General features: G+C 32.8%; 4 protein-coding genes across 4 annotated transcripts; 3 read left to right on the plus strand and 1 right to left on the minus strand.

The window, feature by feature from the left end:
- Positions 1 to 399: 399 nt before the first annotated feature.
- LOC131024767 (uncharacterized) lies at positions 400 to 1392 on the minus strand. Its single transcript, XM_057954305.1, has one exon. It carries the CDS (start codon positions 1390 to 1392, stop codon positions 400 to 402), a length of 993 nt encoding a protein of 330 aa, XP_057810288.1.
- Positions 1393 to 11309: 9917 nt separating this feature from the next.
- Positions 11310 to 13943, plus strand: LOC131024768 (putative late blight resistance protein homolog R1B-23). The gene has a single exon (XM_057954306.1). The coding sequence runs from the start codon at positions 11310 to 11312 to the stop codon at positions 13941 to 13943; it is 2634 nt and encodes an 877-aa protein (XP_057810289.1).
- Positions 13944 to 15036: 1093 nt separating this feature from the next.
- On the plus strand, positions 15037 to 17742 carry LOC131024769 (putative late blight resistance protein homolog R1B-16). The gene has a single exon (XM_057954307.1). The coding sequence runs from the start codon at positions 15037 to 15039 to the stop codon at positions 17740 to 17742; it is 2706 nt and encodes a 901-aa protein (XP_057810290.1).
- Positions 17743 to 19871: 2129 nt separating this feature from the next.
- On the plus strand, positions 19872 to 21328 carry LOC130985031 (uncharacterized). The gene is made up of 2 exons (XM_057907781.1): positions 19872 to 20137; positions 20950 to 21328. Exons 1-2 carry the CDS (start codon positions 19915 to 19917, stop codon positions 21033 to 21035), a joined length of 309 nt encoding a protein of 102 aa, XP_057763764.1. The 5' UTR covers positions 19872 to 19914; the 3' UTR covers positions 21036 to 21328.
- The last annotated feature ends 4644 nt before the right edge of the window (positions 21329 to 25972 follow it).

Raw genomic sequence — 25972 nt, forward strand, 5'->3', positions numbered from 1 at the left:
GCAAGTGGGTGAAACCTACCATCTCCTACCAATTTTTTGTATAATGTCTCACTACCTTCTAGAACGTATGTGGACAGTCACAAGCAAATTAAACTCTCGAAAAAAAAAATCACTTTAATTTTGAATTAAAATTCGAGACAGCAATTTGATTAAGAGAAGCCTTTTACTAAAATGAAACTATGAAAACTGGAAAAGGGATTTACCAACTTAAGATAAATCATAAAATTGTTTTTTTAGAGGGATAAATCATAAAATTGTTGGTTTCAAAAAAAAAAATCATAAAATTGTTACTCCATAAGTTTTCAGTATATTTTTTAAAAAACTATATATAGTTTTTTTTTTATCAGAAAAAGGCAATTTATTAAGAAGGAAGAAGGTACCAGAGGTACCAAAGACAGCTTACAACAAAAAGCTATAAAGCTGTGAAGAACACCATTCCAGGATGGGTGACTCCCACGCAAAAAAACCAAAAATCTTGTTCCAACTCCACATTCTAGTTTTAATCTCCATGATAATGCTCTTAAGCACCCAGACCTTGTCTTCGAATCTGCTTTCATTCCTCTTTCTCCAGATCACCCAAATCGTGCACATCCACAATGCCTTAAGAAACTGAGAACTCTTCTTGCAATTTGCCAAATACACAAAAGAAGAGAAATGTTCGGGGATACCCCGCGGTCGAGCCCAGCTGTAGCCCGTCCAATTAAGAATCTGATCCCAAATCATTGCCGATTTCGGGCAGTCGAGTAACAGATGACTTGCCGACTCCAGCGGGAAAAAACAAGCAACGCAGCCCTTTTCCACCTCTCCCACTTGAACATTTCTTCGAATAAGATTGTCACAAGTTGGAAGTCGGTTTCTCAAGACACGCCAAGTTGTCACGCGAACTTTCTGTGGGGCTGTTGTATTCCACAAATCACTGAAAGATTTCATCTCTTCCGGCTCAACTCTTCTTTCCTCAAATTGGTCACTAATTGCTTGATAGGCCGAGTTTGCAGTGTAAACTCCATTCTTTTGGGCTCTCCAAAACCATTTATCCACTGAACCAACACAAGGAGAGAAACCAGATAACTGACCAAGAAGAGATTGAATTTGCTCGACCTCCCTGTCAAGAAGCACCCTTCGCCAATTGAGAGTCCACATCCAACTCCCATCAATCCATTCCCCCATATCACAAATATTCCCATTCTTATTATTACTTAGGAGGAAAAGACGTGGGAACAAGACTTTAAGGGACTGCTCCCCTTTCCAGGCTTGATGCCAAAATTTAGTATTACCTCCATCTCCGATCTTCCTTTTTAAGTTTTTTGCAAACCAAGAGCTTGCTTTCCCAACACCAAGATTCACAATTTTCGGCCACCAACCTCCACCTGCACTCCGCCGTCTTCTCTCCATCGTCCCTTCTTCTCTCCATTTCAGTTCACCGTAAATTGACTTAATGACTCTACTCCATAAAGATCCGTCCTCCTCAAGGAATCTCCAAAGCCATTTCAAAATTAGAGCAAGGTTGAACCATTCAATGTTTTTCAAACCGAGTCCCCCTTCCTTTTTTGGGAGACAAACATCCTGCCATTTCACCCAAGTAATCTGGCTTTTAGACTCATCTCCTCCCCACACAAATTTGCCCAAAAGAGAATTAAACTTTCTGACAGTTATTAAAACGTGGAAATCAACGCTGCAAGAAACATGCAAATTCACCAACTAAAAACTTTCCAAAAGTAGAAAAATTGTTGGGAATTTAATACAATGGGGACTCTAGCAAGAATTTAAAAGTTAACTTTTTTTTTCTTTTTCTTTTAATCATCAGACATTCCAACGACCGACATCGGCCGACGTTGCTCGAATATCTATTTTTAAAAAATAATCCTTTTTTATAGGCAAAAACATTCATTTAAAGTTATTTTTTGTTGGAATAGTATAAATTTCAACATTTTTTTTTCTTTTGACTACTTCAATTTTGTTTCATTATAATTAGTTTATTTTGTTCTGGTGCATTTCAAATTATATTAAAAAGTTGAGCATGTTATAATATTTTCAGGTACTTGCTGTTTTCTTCATTTTTATAGTATTATTATTATTTATTTTCTTTTTCGGAATTATAATTTGTTATATAAGAATAAGACAAACGTACAACTATTGAGAGGATTACGACATGATATATGCTTTTTTGAACGTAGGCCCAACTATTACTATAATTTATAAATTATAAACAAAGGGACTCAATCACTCAAATTGAAAACAATATAATTGATTAAGGGATTAAAAAGAAAAAGAAATTTGATTCTAAAAATGATATATTTTTTATTTATATATTGTTAAGAAGTCAAGGTCTTCTTTGTCCAATTTTCATGTGTCTTTATTCTAAATATAGATTTCAATTCGTAGTCAATTGTGAAATCACTACAGGAAATTGGATTTTTACCCACACATAATTACCCACGCATAATAATGTGTGGTAGTTTAGCCACACATAATTTGAAAATGTGTGGGTAAATCAATTAAAAGATTTTAATTAGTTTTCGACATTTAAAATGTGTAGCAAAAATATTTTTGTGACATTTATTATTTTAACGCTGAATTTTTAAATTTTACTTATGTAACAAATTTTATTTTTGATTTTGTTGTGCCAACGTGGCAAACTAATAAAAGTTATTAACCACACATAATTTTAAGTTATTTATGTGTGGCTAATGAAATTTTATAATTATTAATTCTTGACATATAATAAACGTGAGAAAGTATATTTATCCACACTTATAGTTTGGTCTTGATTAATTATTTTTATAAATCTTAATTAAAGTTTTACCCACACACAATCAACAATACATATTTTGAAAAATGTGTAGGTAAATCAATTTAAAATTTTCAATTAGTTATTGACATTTAAAATGTGTAGCAAAAAAAATTAGTGACATTTTGACGGTAATTTTTTTAATTTTGTTTATTTAAAGAAGTTTATTTTTAAATTTATTGTGCCGATGTGGCAAACTAATAAAAAGTTTTAACCACACATAATTATCAATTATATATGTGTGGGTAATGAATTTTTATAGTTTTTTTTACAAATTAAAAAAATTAACATAAATTCAATTTAAAACTTTTATAGCATATTCTATGTCTATATCAATACAATCCAATTATAATATTGATATTCCAACAAGATTGATCGAATTCAAAAAGATTGAATAGTGGATTAATTCGTACATTTATATATGCATGTCCATACTAGAATTTATATAAGCATATATATCCGCACTAGCTTTTAAGTTAATCTCCAACTAGTTCATCTTCTGTGACTAGAATTAAAAATTTAGTAAAAAACGCATAAAAAAGAAATATACTAAGCATAGGCAAAACAGTCATTTCGCAAAATTATTTTCGTTTTACCGCCATTTACCAAAAATCCCTCTAAAAACCTATCTAAGAAACTTGGCAGTTTATTCACAATCTTAGTGGAGTTTAGATTACCAATTCCTCTCATCCATTACAATCCCCACTACTCCTCTCCGATTATTCCCCACTTTCCTTAACTCCAGTAATTATAGGTAGGAAACACTGAATTGTTCGGAAATGGTCAGAGAAGAATTAAGTTGAGAATACGAGGGCAGACATGGTAATCAACAGAGTGGAAAGAGCACACAGGCCAAGCAATGAAATTCCTGATGGATTCAACTATAACCTTCTCAAGATTTACTACGGTGACACCTTTTGTTTGTTTTGTTTTGTCTTCTCTAAATTCAAAATCCACAAATTTAATTAATCTTTAACCTAATGCTTGGTGATTTTATAATGTTCAATATTTTGAGTGTTGGTTTTACGATCTTAATTGTTCCCCTACTTTTGGGGGGAATAATTACTTATCTTGCTGATTTTTGCTATAATATGTGGGAATTGCAAAAATCTGGTCGATCACTGAATGAGAATCATGTTGATGTTTTAGTTGTGGATTGTGCTATACTGAATTATGCTTGTGGCAGCATATAATTTCATGTTGTAAGTAAAAGCAAAATTAATAGTTCTCTACCCTCTTTAATCAACATAGTACCAATTAAGGACTCATATATTGGCATGATTTGGCTAATTCCTCCGTGAATCATATATCACATGTACTGCAATACGACAAGTCGATGAACATTTTAGTTTTTGTAGTTATAACTCTTATGTTTTCGTGGACATTTTAGTTCTTGTTTCTAATCGCATTTGAGAGTCTTTATTTTTACTTATCTAATGTCTACGTTCCTAATGGTATTGACTTTTAAGAGATGCATATCATACTACAATACGACAAGTCGATGAAGATGTGAAGCTAAACCACAAAAGATTGGAGAGTGAAGATCTTGAAGCACTTGGTTTATCTTCAAGACACATAATAGATTTTTGGCACCTTAGTTATTTAAATATTTTGGAATGTTTGTAATTGTCATATTATTTTGATTTTATGTAATATTATTTGATAAAATTTCTATGATATAATTGTGTTAGATGCATTGTCATGTGTTTTTTGTATTTATATTTCATTTTTGATATCACATACTTGATTGTGAAATAAAATTAGAAAAAATAAATATTCTTTTTTTTGCATTAAAATATATTTTATACACAATTAAATTGATATTTATAATCACAAACAAATAATATTTTTTCCTAATATTTAAATATTAATTTTTTATTAAAATTTATACCCACACATATATTATACAATTACCTACACATATAAATTGTGACGTGTCAATATCGAATGCCACGTCATCATCTACATAATTTCCACATCAGCATTATATTATGACAAAAAATATATTTATCTACACATAAGAGACACTTTTAATGACATATATATATGTGTCGACAATATTATTAGATTTATCCACACATAAATATATATGTGGGTAAAAACCTTTCTCTACACTTTTATTGTGACACATGTTGACATTTACATTATGTGTGGGTAAACACATATACCTACACCTAACCATACCTTTAACCACATTTACGTGTGTGGGCGAAAACTCAATTTCTTGTACTATGTTTATTCTTATACTTCTAAAAGTTAAAATGAAATAAAATGTTAATCCAAACTAGAGGATTATATTTGATATTTCTTAATAAGCAAATTTTATATGATCCGTTTAATCGAACCTTGATATTTATTTATTGGTAGGGAGTGTTAGAATAAGAGAAATGTCACAAATATTCATAAAAAAAAAAAAAAATTGAGGCGAAATATTCATCAAAATTATGACCCTTTATGGTATTAATAAGAATAAAATACCTCAATATATCGACTTCATATCAATAACAAAATTATCAACGAAGTTTTTATTCATATATAGAGAAATAATATATATATACGCTCTATAAACTGTAATCTCAAATGGATAACTTCATGCAAAGGTATCTCATGAATAGATAATTACTATTTTTATATTTTATCTTATAAAGTTATGAGTTAAGTAAAAAAAAAAAAAACTCGTAGGCACATACACTTACAATTTACAAACAATATATCGCCATACTTCAATTAGTACTTGCAAGCGTAGTGCTTATGATTTTTTTTTTCACTTAATTGTTTTTTAATTATATAAGATGGATATTTAAACCGATTAATTCTATATACCATTCATTCGTAACATGACATTGCATGTAACATAAGAGTCAAATATGCATTGGAAGGGCCGATGAGGCCTAGCTCAAGTGGCAACGCTGAGGCACCCAAAACTTCTTTGTGAGAGGTCTTGGGTTCAATCTCGTCTTCGTGCGAGTAGTTTTCCCACTTTTGTGTGGGTAGTACGTGGTCCCACCTACGTGCGGATAGTGGGTCCCACCTGCGTGCGGCGGGTAGTTTTTTCATTTTTGTGTGATGTAGAGGTCCCGTTTGGACGTGGATCAACTACTTTTTTTTGAAAAGATCAAACTACTTAACTCATCAGCATCATATGCTAATAAGTTTCAAATTTATTTTGAATCTTCAACTTAGGTGCACTAACATGTTTGTTTATTTTTAGACTCATGCGACATTAAAACGCATCAACGTCAAATCATTTTGGACACATTGATTCATATTCACATAAATCCCATTATGAATACGTCCCAATAATTGACAATTTTATAATTTCATTTTTATCAAAATTGTCGGCAAAACTTCTAATTAATCCATTCTTTTAAGAAGGACAAATACTATCATTAGTCACAATTTAAAGTGTAAGATTAATTGCAGACTGTGTCAAATTGGTATTCGTACGCAAAATTAGTAAAATAATTAGATTCAACAATTTTGATATTGTGTCCATTAATTTGCAATTTTAGGACAAGTTGCAAGTGGTGCTTTTTTGTCAAAATAAAAATAAAAATTGCAGGTGATGCTTCATTTCGAGATAAATTTTGGGCACTATGAACTTTTACCAACAACACCAATCAAAATTTCCTCAAAAAAAGAAAAAGAAAAAAAAAAGAGATAACAATCAAAGGGTATGGTTGTCGAAAAGTAAATAAATTGGGCATAACGAAATTATTTCAGAAACTTGGTAAAAAAATTTACAACAATAGAACTTCTTCTTAGAATAATATTCATTTTACTCGAATATTTAAATAAACAACCCACGTTTTGAATGAGAAAGCGATAAAGTCGCAATATGTGGAGTTAAGAAGTCGTAATCGCGTAATTTAATAGTGATTAGTGTATGCCAAATTAAGGGAGCATTCGCACATGCATAATTAACAAGTACAACACCTTTTTTTTTTTTTTTTTTTTTGAAGTATGGCATTTTTAATACTTTAAGAACTGCATTTATGCATTTTGGACGTACAAAGTTACTGTGTATTCGACGTACAAAGTTACTGTGTATTCGTAGTGAAATTTACTGTACTTAAATAAAATTTATTAGAAAACTATAAAAAAAAAATCACAAAATTGGACATATATCTTTAATAATATAACAACTCTAAAAATTGGAAAATTGTACTCAATATTTCGACATGTTTTAATTGTGTAACGAGGCTCATATCATAACATTTTGAAACATATCCTAGTCCTGAAATATGTCAGATCTGATAATTATGTGTGACTTTAACTTATTATATTACACGTCTATTTTCACACAATCGATACCTTGTAGCATTATTGAAAATAAAATATTAAAAAATTGTCTAAAAATTTTGCCAAAAGTTATAATTTGTGACATATTGTTGCATACTAGTGTACTTCGACCTTTGAGGCTTTAACAAAGAGAGTTGATTTTATTAAACTTCTATTCATATTTAAAAAAATAATTAAGTACTCCAAATTGCTAATCATTGGTTTAGTTTTCATGCAATATAATAATAAAATTATTATAATGAGTAGAGTATAATATTATGGCTTAAAGGTGTGTCGGTAGTAATATATTATAAACTTATTGTCAGACATCGATTTCGTGTGAGGTCGGCAAGTAAATTCTTCACACCAATACAAATAATATTGTTATTAATTACGGTAATACGATTTCACAAAAATTCATGTAAAACCGATTTTATGATGAAATCGACTTCACAATGACACTATTTCAACATATAAATGATATTTTAAAATATTAAAATATTATTTATATATTAAAATAATGTTATTGTTAAACCGATTTCACCGTAAAATCAGTTCCATAGGAGACAGTGCCCGGTCCGAGATGAAAATGGTGTTTTTAATTTTATAAAGTATTTTTCATTTTTCATCACATATATTTTGTTTGTATCATTTTATATATAATGAATGTGCTTCGTCATCAATTGTTATTAATTCCATTCATTATATGTCATTTTCATCATGTCATGCATCTCTTCCTGATTTGATTTGTGAACTAAATTTTCTATTGAAGTACCAATGAAATTAATTTCTGTTAATTATTGTCTTGTGTTTCTTAAAAAAAACTGAGCACCCTTCTGAAAGTGTCAATTCTTCCTAATTAATTCCCTAAATGTATAATTAGAATAATTTAAGAATTTTGCGAAATGGGTTAGAAATAGCTTGGGTTTTAAAAATAGACTAGACTTTTATATAATATATATGAAATCTTAAAATTATAAATCAATAAGTTACGTAAATGGAATAGCCACTATATGCAACTCTTATTAAAATTATACCTTTTTGTTTTTTGATTCAACAAATGTTCCTTTGTCACTCAATAAAAAAATGAAGGATTTAATCCGTACCCTTTTATAAATTGAAACAATACCATGGAACGACATAATCCTTTATTTTATTCTTTTGAGAGAAAACTATTTGTGGTGAAATTTTTTGTAATAACACTCATACGATTTATAATTTTTGCTATAATTTTATATTTAGATTTAAAAATAAAATATTATAATACAAGAAGTACGGAATAAATCTTTTTGGTACGCGGTGTATAATATACATATGACACCTGTATTTTGTTTGGTAAAAAGTAATACGAAACACACGGCCCTTTATAAATTAAAAATCCGAAAATATTATACTGATTTGAGGGATTATGTATATAACTATTATTAGCTTTATATAATCGCAATATATCATACCAAACAAAATACTATTATATTTTACAGATATTTTAATACTTTCTACCAAACATGATATTAATATGGTGTATAGTAAAAGATATCTCAATCAAATATATCTCATTTTATTCCATACCGCATACCAAACGAGCAAAGTATACAAATTGCAATCATATAGATAAAAATTAACTAATGCGCTTATTAATATCAATCGGCATAAAATCAAACCCAATTATTGGTGAAAAAACTACTGATGAAAAGTTTGGAGACAGAGACTTAGCTAGTGATTCCATAATATGAGGAAATTTTCTTTCAAAAGATGGTGAAGGAGATAGCAGAAAAACATTTGTTGGATCAAATGAGAGAACTTATTAATTCAATTGTAATGGATGATATAATTAGTTGGGCTTATTTCTATAGGGTTGAGCCGCCAGAATCGGCCCACTCACAATTTTTTTTTATGACAATATAAATAAAGGTTAATTGTATATATAATACTGTACTTTCACCAAATTCTGATTTTACATACAAACTTTAAAAATTAGTGTGATAATCACAACTTTTATTAAATTCTAATTTTCATACAAAATATTAAAAAGTAACGTAAAAACTTTTAAAAATAGCGTGATAATTATCTGAATTTTCATCAATTTTTATTTTTGCATACAAGCTCTAAAAAATAATTCAATAATTATCAAACTATTAATTTAATCTAATTTTGCCACCAATCAAGATTTCAAATAAATTTAATACTGACATAGTTAATCAAATAATCGATTTTTTCATAATTTCGAATAGTGGTTATCATGTGTCATCACATACGTTGTTTTATTCCCTTGTCGATTGTGCCACATCAATTATTCAGCTAGCCATGTCAGTATTAAATTTGGACGAAATCTCGATAGGTACTAAAATCAATTAAACCAATAGTTCGGTAATTATCACGTTATATTTTAAAGTTTGTACGCAAAATCATAATGTGATGACAGTTTTGTAATTGCTATGCTGCCTTTTAGAATTTGTATACAAAACCAGAATTTGATGAAAATTAAGTAATTATCAAGCTACTTTTTAAAATTTGTATTTAAATACTAAATGGACATTCTAGCCCTCTTTTTACTCACTATGTTTTTTAGTTTAAAAACAACAAAAATATTTGTTTATGTACTATTATATCTCTATATATAGAGGAAGGCTAGATTAAAAACAGTTCTTAGACGATAATATAGAAATAGATCTACATCATTGTTCTACTCATAATCTAACGGTTGAGATTTAATCTTAGAGAAATCGTATCTAATGTAAGAATTCAATGTAGAATATGTATTAATTTGTGAAAATTATTTTTTTCGCTACCTATAGGTTTCGAACTTAGGACCATAAATTCATCAAGCAAAGTGATGAAATCAATCCTAAATCTTAATGATTTAAGGGCTGAAAATAATTCATATTTTATACTAGCTCCGTACACTAATTTAAGGCCTAGGAAAGGAAACACGAATTTTAACAAAAAATGTATTTTTATTAGTTGAGTGAAGAAAATGAACCACATTTTATTAGTTGAGTGGAGAAAGGGACTCACATTTTAAAAGTGTATTTGACTTTTATGATTAAAATATGAATAAATACTTACTAAAAATAGATAGACAATGAATTGGTGGACGGACCAAAAAGGCAAGTAGGACTTGAATTAGTGGACAGAGGGAGTATTTTAAAAGCTGTTTTTATTTTAGCCTCCCTATATATAAATTTTTGTAATAAAAAAAGAACAACGAATAAGTCAATATAATCTACTAATAAGTTGTAATGCACGAAGAGCCATAATTTAATAATGTGGTGAAATTTTCGCCCACTCCAGAATTAAAACTCAGGTTTGAGCAATTATTCGTGCATTACCAACAATTTACTTATATAATTATACTGACTTAATCGTTATTCTCGTTTCACACGATTAATATGTATAAATATAAGCCATAATATTTGAATATCTAACGTTTCAGATTCATTACCATTTCTCACCATATATAGTGACAAAATATTAAATGAGAATATAGCTACATATGGTGAGAAATAAGAATTAATCTAGAATGCTAAACATTCAAATCTATATACATAACTACTACTTGATTATTTAACTAATTCATTTAACTACTAGTACTTGATTACTTTTGTACCATCATCTAAATTTTTGGATGCAGCAAGTTTGAAATTTGGAATCCATCCTAATGAAAAAGATTTAATAAACATGATTTGTTTTAATCAGTTTAAAAAGGAGAAGGGAAAAATAAATAAATCAGTTCAAGCATTTCGTCGAACAGTTTCGGGGTCTAAATTCAACCTTTTTCTCGTGACATCTCCTTCTAGCCATTTAAGTCTAAAAGGCTTTTCTTCTTCTTCAGGAATTCAGCATTGATCTTAACAGGATATCTCTGTCACTTCAATCATGTTCGTGCGCTCGATCGATTTCTTCTTTCAAGCACAAACCTCTTATTTTGGTAAAGCATCATTTTTTCCCCAGTTTTCCCGAAAATCAGAAAAAAAAAGAGAGTGAGAAATTAATGTTTTTCAATAGTAGAGGTAGATTATTTGGAGATGATAAGATGGGAATTAATGGATAATATTGCTGCTCCAGTCGCTATCTTTCAGTCTGAATGCTAGCTGTGAAGTGAGAAATTAATAGAGGTAGATTGGAAGCAATTAATACTCCATCTGGCCAGACTTTGATAATATTCACATATAATTAATTCATTCACACTCTCTCATCTTCATTCTCATCTCATATTCTCTCTGCAACTCCCAAAACAACCATGGCAGCTGCTTATGCAACTCTAGTTTCTGCTATGAATATCATAAACAACCTTCTCCATCATCCTCGCCCTCCTATTTCTCTCCACACTAAACAAGTTGAGTCTCTCACTCAAAAGATTAATTTCCTGCTCGAATTTCTCGAGTGGTATAACCCCAATCGTGGCTACTCCAAAGAAGCGGATCCATTGGAGTCTCGCATTGCAGATGCAGCTTATGCGGCCGAATTCGCCATTGAATCTCATATTTTCGATGAGCTGAAAGATGATGGAGAAAACATTGTTTGTCTATCAATAAGAAAAATAACAAATATAATAAAAAAATATATGGGTTCTGATGGCTTGTACGAAGCTCTGGAGAAGGTGATAGAAGACATGGCTTCTATCGAAGAGAAGGCCAAGCAAATTCAAGGGAGAGTTGGACTCCAACATCAGCTGCCTCCTGATTCCTCCAGATCTTCTGAGATTCCGCAGCAAAGTATCATGGTGGGTGCCGAGGATGTCAAGCTTCAAATGATGGATAAGCTCACTTCTCATTTCTGCGATCTACAAATCATTCCCATTGTAGGGATGGGCGGCTCTGGTAAGACCACTCTTGCTAGAAATATTTATGAGGAACGTCTTATTAAGAAGCATTTTTATATTTGTGCTTGGGCTACCATCTCTCAAGAATATACCATTAGAGAAATTTTTGCAGCTGTTCTTCGCCAGTTAAATATAGGAGTTGATGACAATTTCAGTGAGCGTGAATTAGGAGAAAAATTGTATCGACATCTTTATCATAGAAGATACCTAATTATAATGGATGATATGTGGAGCATTGATGCATGGGATAGAGTTAGAAATTATTTTCCAAATAACAAAAATGGTAGCAGAATAGTGGTAACAACACGGCTATCGGATTTGGCTTCTAAATTACCTAACTCTGATAGCCTTGAGATGAAACTTTTGGATGAGGCTGAAAGTTGGGAGCTTCTCTCCAAAACTATGTTTGGGAAAGAAGGTTGCCCTCTTGAATTGGAGGAAATCGGAAAAAACATTGGAAAAAGCTGCAAAGGACTTCCATTGTCAATTGTAGTGGTGGGAGGTCTTTTGGCCAAGTCCAAACATGAAAAAGAGTGTTGGGAAGAGATAGGGAAAAACTTGAATGCAAGTGTTAATTTAGAGGATGATGAACATTGCTTGAAAATACTATACATGAGTTACAAGCAATTGCCAATACATTTGAAACCATGTTTTCTCTATATGGGAGTTTTTCCTGAAGATGAGGAGATTAGTTCGTCAGAGCTCAGTAGATATTGGATTGCGGAAGGATTTGTGAAAGCAGTAAGTGGGAAAAGCTTGGAAGAGATAGCTAAAGGGTATTTAAAAGACCTTATTGGTAGAAATCTTATTTTAAAGAGTACTGGAACTAGAGGAAGGAAGTGGGGAAAGAAGTGCTGCCAAATTCATGACTTGTTGAGAGACTTGTGCTTGAGAGAAGCTAAAAAAGAAAGGTTTTATAATACGACATCAGATAATGTAGGCATGAGCCTCTTGCCGCCTATGTCACAAGTTCGTTCTTTGACGTGGAATATTCGACGAGAACAACCACCTCTCATTCTCAATATGAGCTTGTTGAGGGTTGTGAGATTCGAATGGGTGGTCCGAAAAGATTTATTTGGAGACATGAATCAATTAGTTAACTCACGGTTCATTCAATTTAAAATAATCGAAAGGAGGAACTTTCCTTGTTCAATTTGGCGATTTTGGAATCTACAAACACTAATTGTTCGCAATGACCTTCATGTTATTACTGCGCCAATTGATTTTTGGTACATGCCTGCCATCAGGCACGTTGAGTTCAATAGGCTTCGTCTCCCAGATCCTCCTAACGACCAAGATGACATTATTTTGGGAAATCTGCAATGGCTGGGGAAAGTATTAGATTTCAAGTGTAGTGAACAATTCATCAAAAACATTCCCAATATAAAAGAATTGGATTTTGATAATAGGGGACAGCGTGATGATGAGAAGTATTGTTTGAGCAATCTTGATTGTCTAACTAAACTTGAGTCCTTGGATTGCACTTTTCCTGGAAAGTGTGTAATCAACTTTCCCCATTCGCTCAAGAGATTGCTTCTTCGTGACGACACGGGCTTTTGGAGGCAAGACACGTTGGATAAGGTAGGTGTGTTGCCCCATCTTCAGAAGCTCACACTCCTATATGGGAACTTCAACGAAGGGAAGTGGGAAACAAATGAATGCCAATTTCGCAGCCTCAAATTCTTGAAACTTCACGGTTGTGATAATCTAGAAATCTGGAAAATTGAAAGCTCCCACTTTCCATGCCTTGAGCGCCTTCATCTTACAGACGTAAAGAAGTTGCGGGAAATCCCTTTAGATTTCGCAGAAATAGCCACACTTAGAGAAATTTTTGTGTGGAGTTGCAGCGATTCGACAGTGGTTTCTGCAAAAAGAATATCAGAAGAACACGAGGACTATTACGGGGAAGGAGCCCTTCATGTTCACGTTAACCTCGAGCGATATTGCAACGAAGCTGGACTGAAGAGCTTGGATAGTCCTAACTTTCGTGTTGTATATAGTAGAGATTGTACATTCGATGTTTTAGAACTATTGGATTATGCAAAAAAATGATTTGTAATATTTGCAAAAATTCATATTATGATTTGTATCATAATATTGCCACTTTTATAAATTGAAGTTATGCCATGAAGCTACATAATCCTTTATTTTTTGAGAGAAAATTATTTTTAGTAAAAAAAATTATAATAATAGTCATATGATCTATAAATTCTTGCTACAATTTTATAGTATTTAGATCAATCGACTTAAAATCAAATCCACTTTTTGCCGACGGAGGGAGAGGAGGGAGTGTTTAATAGGAGGACACATGAATAATTATTAATTATTGATGGAGATTCAAATGAGAGCTTATTAATTGTATAATTTGTATTGCATCAATAGATAATAAATTAGCTGGGCTTATTTGATATTTCTATAAAAATTCATTGTATTATTATATCTCTATAATCTTCAATTTAAATTTGTAATAAATTAACAACTCAAATTTATATCGACAATATTCTCCTCGAGGCTTCGGTTAATTACTTCTCTAATTGGGCCAATTATAAAGTTAAAGAAGCACTCACTTTGAAATTGAAATAGTTAATCTGATCACTGTGACAGAAAAGAATTATAGAGCAATAATTGAACAAAAATGTAAAGAAAACACGTATTTACATGGTTTATCAAAATGGCCACATCCAGGAGCAGAAAAGAAAACGAATTTTATATGAAATGAATGATTGAGATTGAATAAAATATGATAATTTTTTTTTATAAATAGTGGGTGTTTGTGAGGATAAATAATAAAGGTAAATAACAAAAAAAAGATCAACGAAAAAAAAAATTAACGAAGCCCATGATTAATAAAAAAAATTATTAACAAAATTAGAATAGGTCCCAACCCTTTTTTTTTTTCACCCAAAATCAACGAAAAAAAATTAATGAACAAAATTAGAGCCCAAAAATTAACAAAGTCCATGATTACAAAATTTATTTTCAATTCTTGAAAATAAAATTCAAGATAATTTATACTAATATTTAATATAATTTATGTTTATAAAATAAATTATTAAGATAACCAATATAATAATGAAATATGATGACATACATAGACAAGGAAAAAGAAAAAATTACAAAATTATTTGGAGATGATAATATGTGAATGGACAATACTGCTGCTCCAGTGGCTATCTCTCAGTCTGAATGGCAGAATTTGAGAATTCCTAATCACAGTCTCTCATCTTCATTCACACTCACCTCATCATCTCATATTCTGCTTCTCTCTGCAACTCCCAAAACAACCATGGCAGCTGCTTATGCAACTCTAGTTTCTGCTATGAATATCATAAACAACCTTCATCATCATCCTAACCCTCCTATTTCTCTCCACATTAAACAAGTTGAGTCTCTCACTCAAAAGATTAATTTCCTGCTCGAATTTCTCCAAGGCTATAACCCCCATCGTGACTACTGCAAAGAAGCAGATCCATTGGAGTGTCGTATTGCAGATGCAGCTTATGCGGTCGAACATGCCATTGAATCTCATATTTTGGACCAGTTCATAAATAATGCAGAAAATATTGTTCATCTGTCAAAAAGAAAAAAAAGAAAAAAAAATATGAGTTATGATGGCCTTTGTGAAGCTCTGGAGAAGGTGATAGAAGACATGGCTTCTATCGAAGAGGAGGCCAAGCAAATTCAAGGGAGAGTTGAAGTCCAAGTCCAACATCAGCTGCCTCCTGATTCCTCGAGATCTTCTTCAATTCCGCAGCAAAGTAGCATGGTGGGTGCTGATGATGTCAAGCTTCAAATGATGGATAAGCTCATTTCTGATGATGATCTACAAATAATTCCCATTGTAGGGATGGGCGGCTCCGGTAAGACCACTCTTGCTAGAACTGTTTATGAAGAACGTCTTATTAAGGAGCATTTTGATATTTGTGCGTGGGCTACCATCTCTCAAGAATATGTCATTCGAGAAATTTTTGTAGTAGTTCTTTGTCAGTTCAATATAGGAGTTGATGGCTATTTGAATGAGCATGAATTAGGAGAAAAGTTGTATAAACATCTTTATGGTAGAAGATACCTAATTATAATGGATGATATGTGGAGCATTGACGCATGGGATAGAGTTAGAAATTATTTTCCAAATGACAAATATGGTAGCAGAATAGTGGTAACAACTAGGCTATTAGAGTTGGCTTCTAAATTACCTAACTCTGATCGCATTGGGATGAAACTTTTGGATGAGGCTGAAAGTTGGGAGCTTCTCTCCAAAACTGTATTTGGGGAAGAAGGTTGCCCACTTGAATTAGAGGAAATCGGAAAAAAGATTGGAAAAAGCTGCAAAGGACTTCCATTGTCAATTGTTGTGGTGGGAGGCCTTTTGGCCAAGTCTAAGCATACAAGAGAGTATTGGAAAGAAATAGGGGAAAACTTGAATGCAAGTGTTGTTAATTTAGAGAATGATGAACGTTGCTTGAAAATACTATACATGAGTTACAAGCAATTGCCAATACATTTGAAACCATGTTTTCTCTATATGAGAGTTTTTCCTGAAGATGATGTGATTGTTATCTCGGACCTCATTAAATATTGGGTTGCGGAAGGATTTCTGAAGCCAGTAAGTGGGAAAAGCTTGGAAGAGATAGCAAAAGAGTATTTAAATGACCTTATTGGTAGAAATCTTGTTTTAATTCATGAGTTAGGTAGTATTGGAAACATAAAAAAGTGCAAAATTCATGACTTATTGAGAGACTTGTGCTTGAGAGAAGCTGAAAAAGAAAGGTTTTATTATACCCCATCAGATAGTGTAGCCATAAGCGTCTTGCCGCCTATGTCACAAGCTCGTTGTTTGACGTGGAATGTTGGACGGAAACTATCACCTCTCAATATAAGCTTGTTGAGGATAGTGAAAAAGACTAGATTCGTCCAAAATGATTTATTTGGAGACCTTGATCAATTAGTTAACTCACGGTTCCTTTATATACATCTTTTCGAAATGGAGAATTTTCCTTGTTCAATATGGCGATTTTGGAATTTACAAACACTGATTGTTCACAGCTACACCAGCACTGAGGTTAATGCGCCAACTGATTTTTGGTGCATGCCTCACATCAGGCATGTTGAGTTCGAATGGCTTCGTCTCCCAAATCCTCCAACAGACATTGTTTTGGGAAATCTGCAAAGGCTGGGGACAATATTAGATTTCAAGTGTAGCAAACAAGTGGTCCAAAAAATTCCCAATATAAAAGAATTGGTTTTTTATAATGGGGGAGATGATCTCATGTATTGTTTGAGCAATCTCGATTGTCTAACTAAACTTGAGTCCTTGCATTGCTCGATGTCTCTAATAAGTGCCATCAACTTTCCCAGTTCTCTCAAGAGATTGTTTCTTCGTACCGACTCATCGAGTTATTGGTGGGAAGACATATTGGATAAGGTAAGTGCGTTGCCCCATCTTCAGAAGCTCATAATCTCAAGTGGGATGTTCTACGAAGGGAAGTGGGAAACAACTGAAGGCCAATTTCGCAGCCTCAAATTTTTGACTCTTGAGTATTGTCGTAATCTAGAAATCTGGAAAATTGAAAGCTCTCACTTTCCATGCCTTGAGCGCCTTCATCTTATTGGACTAAAGAAGTTGCAGGAAATCCCTTTAGATCTAGCAGAAATACCCACACTTAGAGAACTTTGTGTGTACAGTTGCAGCGATTCGGCTGTGGTTTCAGCAAAAAGAATATCAGAGGAACACGAGGACTATTACGGGGAAGGAGCCCTTCAAGTTTGCGTTCATCTCGAGATTTTTAAGGAAACAGTACTAGGACTGGAGAGCTTGGATAGTCCTAACTTTCGTGTTAGACGTATCTGAGAATTACTAAAGGTACACAAAAGAAATTGTAGGTCCACAGAATGAATCCATTCATGCGTTTCGCTTTATGTTTTAGCTTCTTTCTTTCGAATTCTTATTCACTGCCTTTTGTCATTGGCAGCATAACTGAAGAACAAAAGTGGGAGATAAAGAGAGATGGCCATTTTCTCCACCCATGTGTGGGCCGAGTTCGACGCTGCAGCTGTTGTTTCACTTTCATTCAGATAGGCATGGATCAACTGAAACAAGACACACAGTTAGTTACCAGGATTCGGCTTATCCCGCGTGGTATACAGGTCCGATTCAATCACATCCATCTAGAGGGCAACTTCCCAGCAGATTTTATGGCTCGCCATGGACATGATGTTTCAGTGATTTCTTGTTCGATGCTTCCACTGCTCCTAGGTATTTTTTAAATCTTATTAGAATGGATCAATTGGGATAATATTAAGTTTAGATTCAGATATGCGTAGGTTGACTTTTGTGCTTCATTTTAGCTCTTTTTGTATTTTCTATAAATTAGATTAAATTTGAGGGTATACACATAATTACATAGCCATAATCAGCAACAACAGGTGGTATGAACAGTCACATTAGCTTCTCATCTTCAAGGTTCATGCCTAGCATACCTGAGAACGTGTGAACGAAAGCATTGCCTATGTGGTGGTGTCGTCGTGGGCACGGAGAATAACTGTCGAGGCAATGCCAGCAGTAGCGATTCGTCATCCTCAAGTGGTGCTGATACGTCTTCTCGTTGTTGTGGTTGCTGGATCAAGATTAATCGCTTGGATGCAGCAGCCAGCTTAAGCTTTAGGTGAAGAATAGAAATTGTTAAAGGTGTGTAGATGGTTTGGTTATGGTAATTATGTACATCTTTTGTGGGAATTTCTCCCCAAGTGAAACAAAGCTATTATTCAGCATATTCCAATTTGGTCGACAACAAATCTGGATAGGTTTAAGGGGTTAATGCTTAAGGTGAAAGGTTTTGGGTTCGATTTCTTGTGGCGCAGCCTTTAAATTTTTTTATTTAATACTGTCAATTTATCAAAAACAAAAAAAAAATATTTGAGATTTCATGAAAATAATATGTACACTAGTGTGCATTAATTTTCAGCACTACTTTTCTGTAGACTCGTATTAGCATGTCAGTTTTTTTGTCGAGCAGTTGGTGAGCGTTGATTTTCTTTATATGTTTAGACGTGCAGCAGGTAATCTAACAATCTCCAAACGATTTATTCATATATTCGTATATAGAGAGAGAAAGAACATTATTTGGAGATGATAATATGTGAATGGACAATGGTGCTGCTCCAGTCGCTATCTTTCGGTCTGAATGCAAGTTGTGAAATAATAGAGGTTCATTATTTGGAAACATTACTCCATCCACATTCTCATCTTCATTCTCATCTCATATTCTCTGCAACTCCCAAAACAACCATGGCAGCTGCTTATGCAACTCTGGTTTCAGCTATGAATATCATAAATAGGAAATTGATCTTTTGAGTGAAGCTTCACCATCATCCTACCCCTCCTATTTCTCTCCACATTCAACAAGTTGAGTCTCTCACTCAAAAGATCAATTTCCTGCTTCAATTTCTCGAGGGCTATAGCCCCCATCGTGACTCCTGCAAAGAAGCGGATCCATTGGAGTGTCGCATTGCAGATGCAGCTTATGTGGCCGAATACGCCATTGAATCTCATATTTTGGATCAGTTCACAAATAATGGACAAAATATTGTTCATCTATCAAAAAGAAAAAAATAAAATAAAATAAAAAAATATACTCCCTCCGTCCACGAATTAAAGCCCCGTTTGAGGGTGGGCACGAAGACTAAGAAAGCTAAAAAAGGTGTTGTAGATGAAATATAAAGGTAGTTGACTAAAGTGATAAAGTAGTTGACTAAAGTGTAAAAGGTGTTGTGTGGTGGGTCCACTAGTGATAAAGTGTAATAAATATAGAATATAAAAATGATAAAGTTGTTGTAAGGTGGGTCCATTAGTGGCAAATGGTAGTAAATATAGGAAAAGAAGAAGAGTAAAAAGGTACATAAAACACAATAGGGCTTTAATTGGTGGACAAAAATTTAAGTGCAAGTAGGGCTTTAATTCGTGGACGGAGGGAGTATGATTTATGATGGCTTGTATAAAGCTCTCGAGAAGGTGATAGAAGACATGGCTTTTATCGAAAAGGAGGCCAAGCAAATTCAACTGAGAGTTGGAGTCCAACATCAGCTGCACACAAACTCAACACCTTCGGATTCCTCGAGATCTTCTTCGATCCCGCAGCAGAGTATCATGGTGGGTGCTGGTGATGTCAAGCTTCAAATGATGGATATGCTCACTTCTGATCGCCTTCATCTACAGATCATTCCCATTGTAGGGATGGGCGGCTCTGGTAAGACCACTCTTGCTAGAACTGTTTATGAAGAACGTCTTATTAAGGAGCATTTTGATATTTGTGCATGGGCTACCATCTCTCAAGAATATGTCATTCGAGAAATTATTGCAGTAGTTCTTTGTCAGTTCAATATAGGAGTTGATGGCTATTCGAATGAGCATGAATTAGGAGAAAAGTTGTATAAACATCTTTATGGTAGAAGATACCTAATTATAATGGATGATATGTGGAGCATTGATGCATGGGATAGAGTTAGAAATTATTTTCCAAATAACGAAAATGGTAGCAGAATAGTGGTAACAACAAGGCTATCGGATTTGGCTTCTACATTACCCAACTCTAATAGTCTTGGGATGGAACTTTTGGATGAGGCTCATAGTTGGGAGCTTCTCTCCAAAACTGTGTTTGGGAAGGTTACCCTCTTGAATTGGAGGAAATCGGAAAAAAGATTGGGAAAAGCTGCAAAGGACTTCCATTGTCAATTGTTGTGGTGGAAGGCCTAATTTTGGCCAAGTCCAAACATAAAAGAGAGTGTTGCGAAGAGATAGGGGAAAATTTGAATGCAAGTGTCGTAAATTTAGTGGATGATGAACGTTGTTTGAAAATACTATAAATGAGGATTTTTTGGATTTAAATAGTTCATACCAGCCAAAAATGTGGAAATTGGGAGGAGAGAATTACGTGACGTTTGTGGTGATTTAGATTAATAAAAAAAATCACATCCCTAGAAAATATTATATTAATTAATATTTTCCTATTAAATTAATTTTTTCCAACTACAGCTCACAATGATTTTTTTGAGTGCCCAGTCCGAGATGAAAATGGTGTCAATATAATGTGTGGGATAAGCTACTATGTGGTGTGGTGTTCGAAGGAAAGCTGGAGCTTGGGATGATGAATTGGAATATTTAGAAAGACAATGAGTTTCGAAGACGGGGAAGCAGCTTATGTATACATAGACTGTTGGTGACAACAATTGTCTATCATATATGGAGATAAAGGAATGAACGAAGATTTAATGGCAAGGCTTCCCATGCAGATAGTATAGTTAGACAATGTCAGTTGATGATGGTGGTGAAAGGAGAGTTGAACCCTAAAGTTCATAAAATGTTTGTGAACTAGCGTTTGTTTCTATGTTTTCTTGTTGTAAGTGGTGGTTTGACATGCTTTTGGTAAATAATATTTCCCCTCCCCCCAAAAAAATGGTGTTTTTTATTTTACAAAGTATTTATATATCATTTCTCATTTTTCATTTTTCATTTTTCATTTTTCATTTTTCATTTTTCATCACATATACATATTTTGTTTGTATCATTTTATGATGAATGTGCTTCGTCATCAATTGTTATTAATTCCATTCATTATATGTCATTTTCATAATGTCATGTATGTGCTTCCTGATTTGATTTGTGAACTAAATTTTCTATTCGAGTATCAATGAATTAATTTCTGTTAATTATTGTCTTTTTTGTTTCTTAAAAAAAACTGAGGACCCTTCTGAAAGTCTGAAACTGAGTCAATTCTTCTAATACTCCATATATGAAATCTTAAAAATAAATCAATAAGTTTCGTAAATGGAATAGCGACTATATGCAACTCTAAACTCTTACTAAAATTATACCTTTTTGTTTTTTGATTTAACAAATGTTCTTTTGTCATCATTTTTTACTCCATAAAAAATGAAGGATTTAATCCGTACCCTAATATCTCATTTTTATAAATTGAAATAATACCATGAAACCACATAATCCTTTATTTTATTCTTTTGAGAGAAAACTAGTATTTGTAGTGAATTTTTTTGTAACAACAGTCATACGATTTATAAATTTTTGCTAAAATTTTATATTTAGATTTAAAAATAAAATATTAATACAAGAAGTACGGGATTTATCTTTTTCATGGAAAGTATACAAATTGCAATCATATAGATAAAAATTAACTAATGCGCTTATTAATATCGATCGGCATAAAATCAAACCCAATTATTGGTGAAAAACTACTGATGAAAAGTTTGGAGACAGAGACCTAGCTAGTGATTCCATTAATTAATACTCTATTTAATATGAGGAAATTTTCTTTTGAAAGATGGTGAAGGAGATAGCAGAAAAACACATGAATAATTATAAACTAGCATTTGCACTCGTGCAATGCACGAAAAATATTTTTATATTTTATTATATATAAAATTGATTATCATTTGATTATTATATAAAAATTCTAAATATAATTAAAAATACTATAATTTAAGATAAATATATTTTAGTTTAATATAAAAATAATAAAAAATAATTCATATTAATAAAAAAATGATATTGTGAAAAAAGAAAACAATATAAGTTAAAAGATAATTGAAAAAAATTGATTTATTCAAAAAACGAGGAGAGAGGAGAGAGAATTTTCTTAAGTTTTAATCTTAAAAAAAAGGGAAAATTGCACCTAAATACAAAAACTTTGCCAAAAATTCATATTTGACGCGAAGTTAGGATTTTATATTTTAATACACCAACTTTCGTTGATGTCCAAATTTGACACGACTTAATTCTTAAAAATTCAAAAAACAACTTTTTTTTGTAAATAATTATACAAAGACCCACTTATGTTATAATTTGAGATATTTAAACCAAAACAAGATATTTCCTTATGATGTTTTCTTCTAAACCATTTTAGGCGCGGATCAAAGATTAAAAGAAAACATCATAAGAAAATATCTTGTTTTGGTTTAAATGTCTCAAACAATAACATAAGTGAGTCTTTGTATAATTATTTACAAAAAGGGGTTGTTTTTTGAATTTTAAGAATTAAGTCGTGTCAAATTTGGACAACAACGAAAGTTGGTGTATTAAAATGTAAAATCCTAACTTCGCGTCAAATATAAATTTTTGGCAAAGTTTGTGTATTTTCACGCAATTATCCCTAAAAAAAATATAATTTTTATATTTTAAATCCAATATTTACATAACATATATCAAATTAAAGCTCTTGTCATGATCTTTAATTTGATATGCATATCAAATATTTTGTAATTAGTCGAATTTCACAATTTTAAAAAAGAAATAAAATAGAAAAATAAGAATTTAAAGAAATAGAAAAAAAAGATGTATAGCTTATAAATAAACCTTCAATTTTATTCTAACTACAAAATTGCCACTCAATTTTGAAATTGATTTGAAATCAATTTAAAATTGAAAACTCCCTTTATAATATAGTATAGATTATTATTGGATCAAATGAGAACTTAATTATTAGTTGTAAATTTGTAATGGATGATAAATATAATTAGTTGGGCTTACTTCTATAGGGTTGAGCTGCCAGAATCGGCCCACTCACAAAAATAATTTTTTTTTTATGAAATTATAAATAAAGGTTAATTGGATGTATAATATTATACTTTCACTAAATTTTGATTTTACATACAAAATTTAAAAGTTAGTGTGATATTACAACTTTTATTAAATTCTAGTTTTTCATACAAATTTTAAAAAATATCGTAAAAACTACCGTGATAATTATTTGAACTTTCATCAAATTCTGATTTTGTATACAAGCTTTAAAAATAGTGCAGTAATTATCGAACTATTAATTTAAGGGTTAAAGTACAAATTCGCCCCTAAAGTCGGCACCCCTAGAGCGTATTACTCCCCAGACTCAACGTTGGCCCAAATAACTTCTCATAGCCATATAAATACTACATTTAAGCCCACAACTTAAATGGCCCGTTGACGCCGTTTCTTAATTTTTTTTTCGCCGTTTCGGAAGACTAATGTGTTTCCTGATAAAATTCCGGTGAGCGCCTTCGCCCCGAGTTGCCGCCCCAACCGCGGCGGGATCTCGCCGCTCAACTGGTTGCTGTTAAGGTCTAACCATACCAAACTGGTGCAATTGGCTAACTCCTTGGGAATCTGTCCACTTAAACTGTTGCTGGCGAGTTGCAAAACCGCTCGCCGCGTTAAAACCCCGAATTCTTTGGGGATTTCGCCGGTGAGGGCGTTGCTGGTCAGGGAAATCCATTCTATGTTAGCGCAATTGAATAGTTCCGTTGGGATTGTGCCGCTTAAATGATTGTTGTTTAATATCAGATTCTTCAGCTTCTTGCAGTTCCCCAGCTCTGGCGGTATGCTCCCTTCCAAACCGTTGTACCAGGCAATGAGCTGCTCGATGAGGGAGGCATACGTGTTGCTGAGCTCCGGCATGATCTAGCCAGTGAGGTGGTTGTGGGAGAGGTCTAGTGTTTGCAGGCTTTTCAGCGCGCCGAAAGTGGTGGGGATTTCGCCCGAGAGAAAATTCTCCGGCAGAATCAGCTCCACGAGGTTGGTGCAATTGGAGAAGGACGGCGGTAATGATCTGCAATCTGATTTCCCGACCAATCGAGATGAGACAGAGAACTGCACCTCTCGATCTTCAAGTCGGATATCATGCCAGAGATGTTGTAGGAAAGATCGAGATATTTAAGCTTGTCGATGTGAAGGAAGAGATTCTCCTGCAGGAATCCGGTGATGTCGTTGAAGGATAGATTGACGTACTCGAGGTTGGGGCAGTTGGCGAACATCTTCTCCGGTGGAGAAGGAGATTTAAAAAAAAATTAAGAAACGGTGTCAACGGGCCGTTTAAGTTGTGGGCTTAAATGTAGTATTTATATGGGCTATGGGGAGTTATTTGGGCCAACGTTGAGTCTGGGAAGTAATACGCTCTAGGGGTGCCGACTTCAGGAGTGGATTTGTACTTTAACCCTTAATTTAATATAATTTTGCCACCAATCGAGATTCCAAACAAATTTACTGTTGACATGGTTAATCGAATAATCGAATTTTTCATAATTTCGAATAGTGATTGTGATGTGCCATCACATTCCGTCCACAATTTAAAGCCCCACTTTGGTGTGGGCACGAAGACTAAGAAAACTTAAAAAAGTGATGTGGATGAAATATAAGGGTAGTTGACTAAAGTGATAAAGTAGTTGACTAAAGTGATAAAAGTGTTGTGAGTGTGTCCACTAGTGATAAAGTGAAGTAAATATATACTCCCCCCGTCCACGAAATGAGTACCCATATTTCCTTTTTCGTCCGTCCACGAAATGAGTACCCATTTCCCTTTTTGGCAAGTGTACCCCACACATCTCTTTAATTAATACACTCAAAAAGTGGGACCCTTAAATTATTCACACTACACTCCATACATTTCTTAAAACCTGTGCCGTCCACAAATGGGTACTCATTTCGTGGACGGAGGGAGTAATATAAAAGTGATAAAAGTGTTTTAAGATGGGTCCATTAGTGGCAAAGGATAATAAATATAAGAAAATAAGGAGAGTAAAAAGGTACAAAAAGCAGAATAGGGCTTTAATTTGTGGACAAAAATTTAAGGGTAAGTAGGGCTTTAAATTGTGGACGGAGGGAGTACATTGTTTTATTCCCTCGCCGATTGTGCCACATCAATTATTCAGTTAGCCATAGCAGTATTAAATTTGGTCGAAATCTCGATAGGTAATAAAAATCAGATTAAATTAATAGTCCGAAAATTATCACGCTACATTTTAAAGTTTGTACGCAAAATCATAATGTGGTGAAAATGTAGTAATTACTATGCCACCTTTTAGAATTTCTATGCAAAACCAAAATTTGATGAAAATTCAGTAATTACCACGCTACCTATTAAAGTTTGTATGTAAAATAAAATTTGATGAAAGTTCAGTATTTTGCAAGTAATTAACCATATAAATACTAAATGGACATTCTAGCCCTCTTTTTACTCACTATATTTTTTAATTTAAAAAACAACAAAAATATTTGTTTATGTACTATTATATCTCTATATATAAGGGAGGACTAGATTAAA

Source organism: Salvia miltiorrhiza, chromosome 5 (genome assembly GCF_028751815.1).
Source record: "Salvia miltiorrhiza cultivar Shanhuang (shh) chromosome 5, IMPLAD_Smil_shh, whole genome shotgun sequence".
NCBI classification, from domain to species: domain Eukaryota; kingdom Viridiplantae; phylum Streptophyta; class Magnoliopsida; order Lamiales; family Lamiaceae; genus Salvia; species Salvia miltiorrhiza.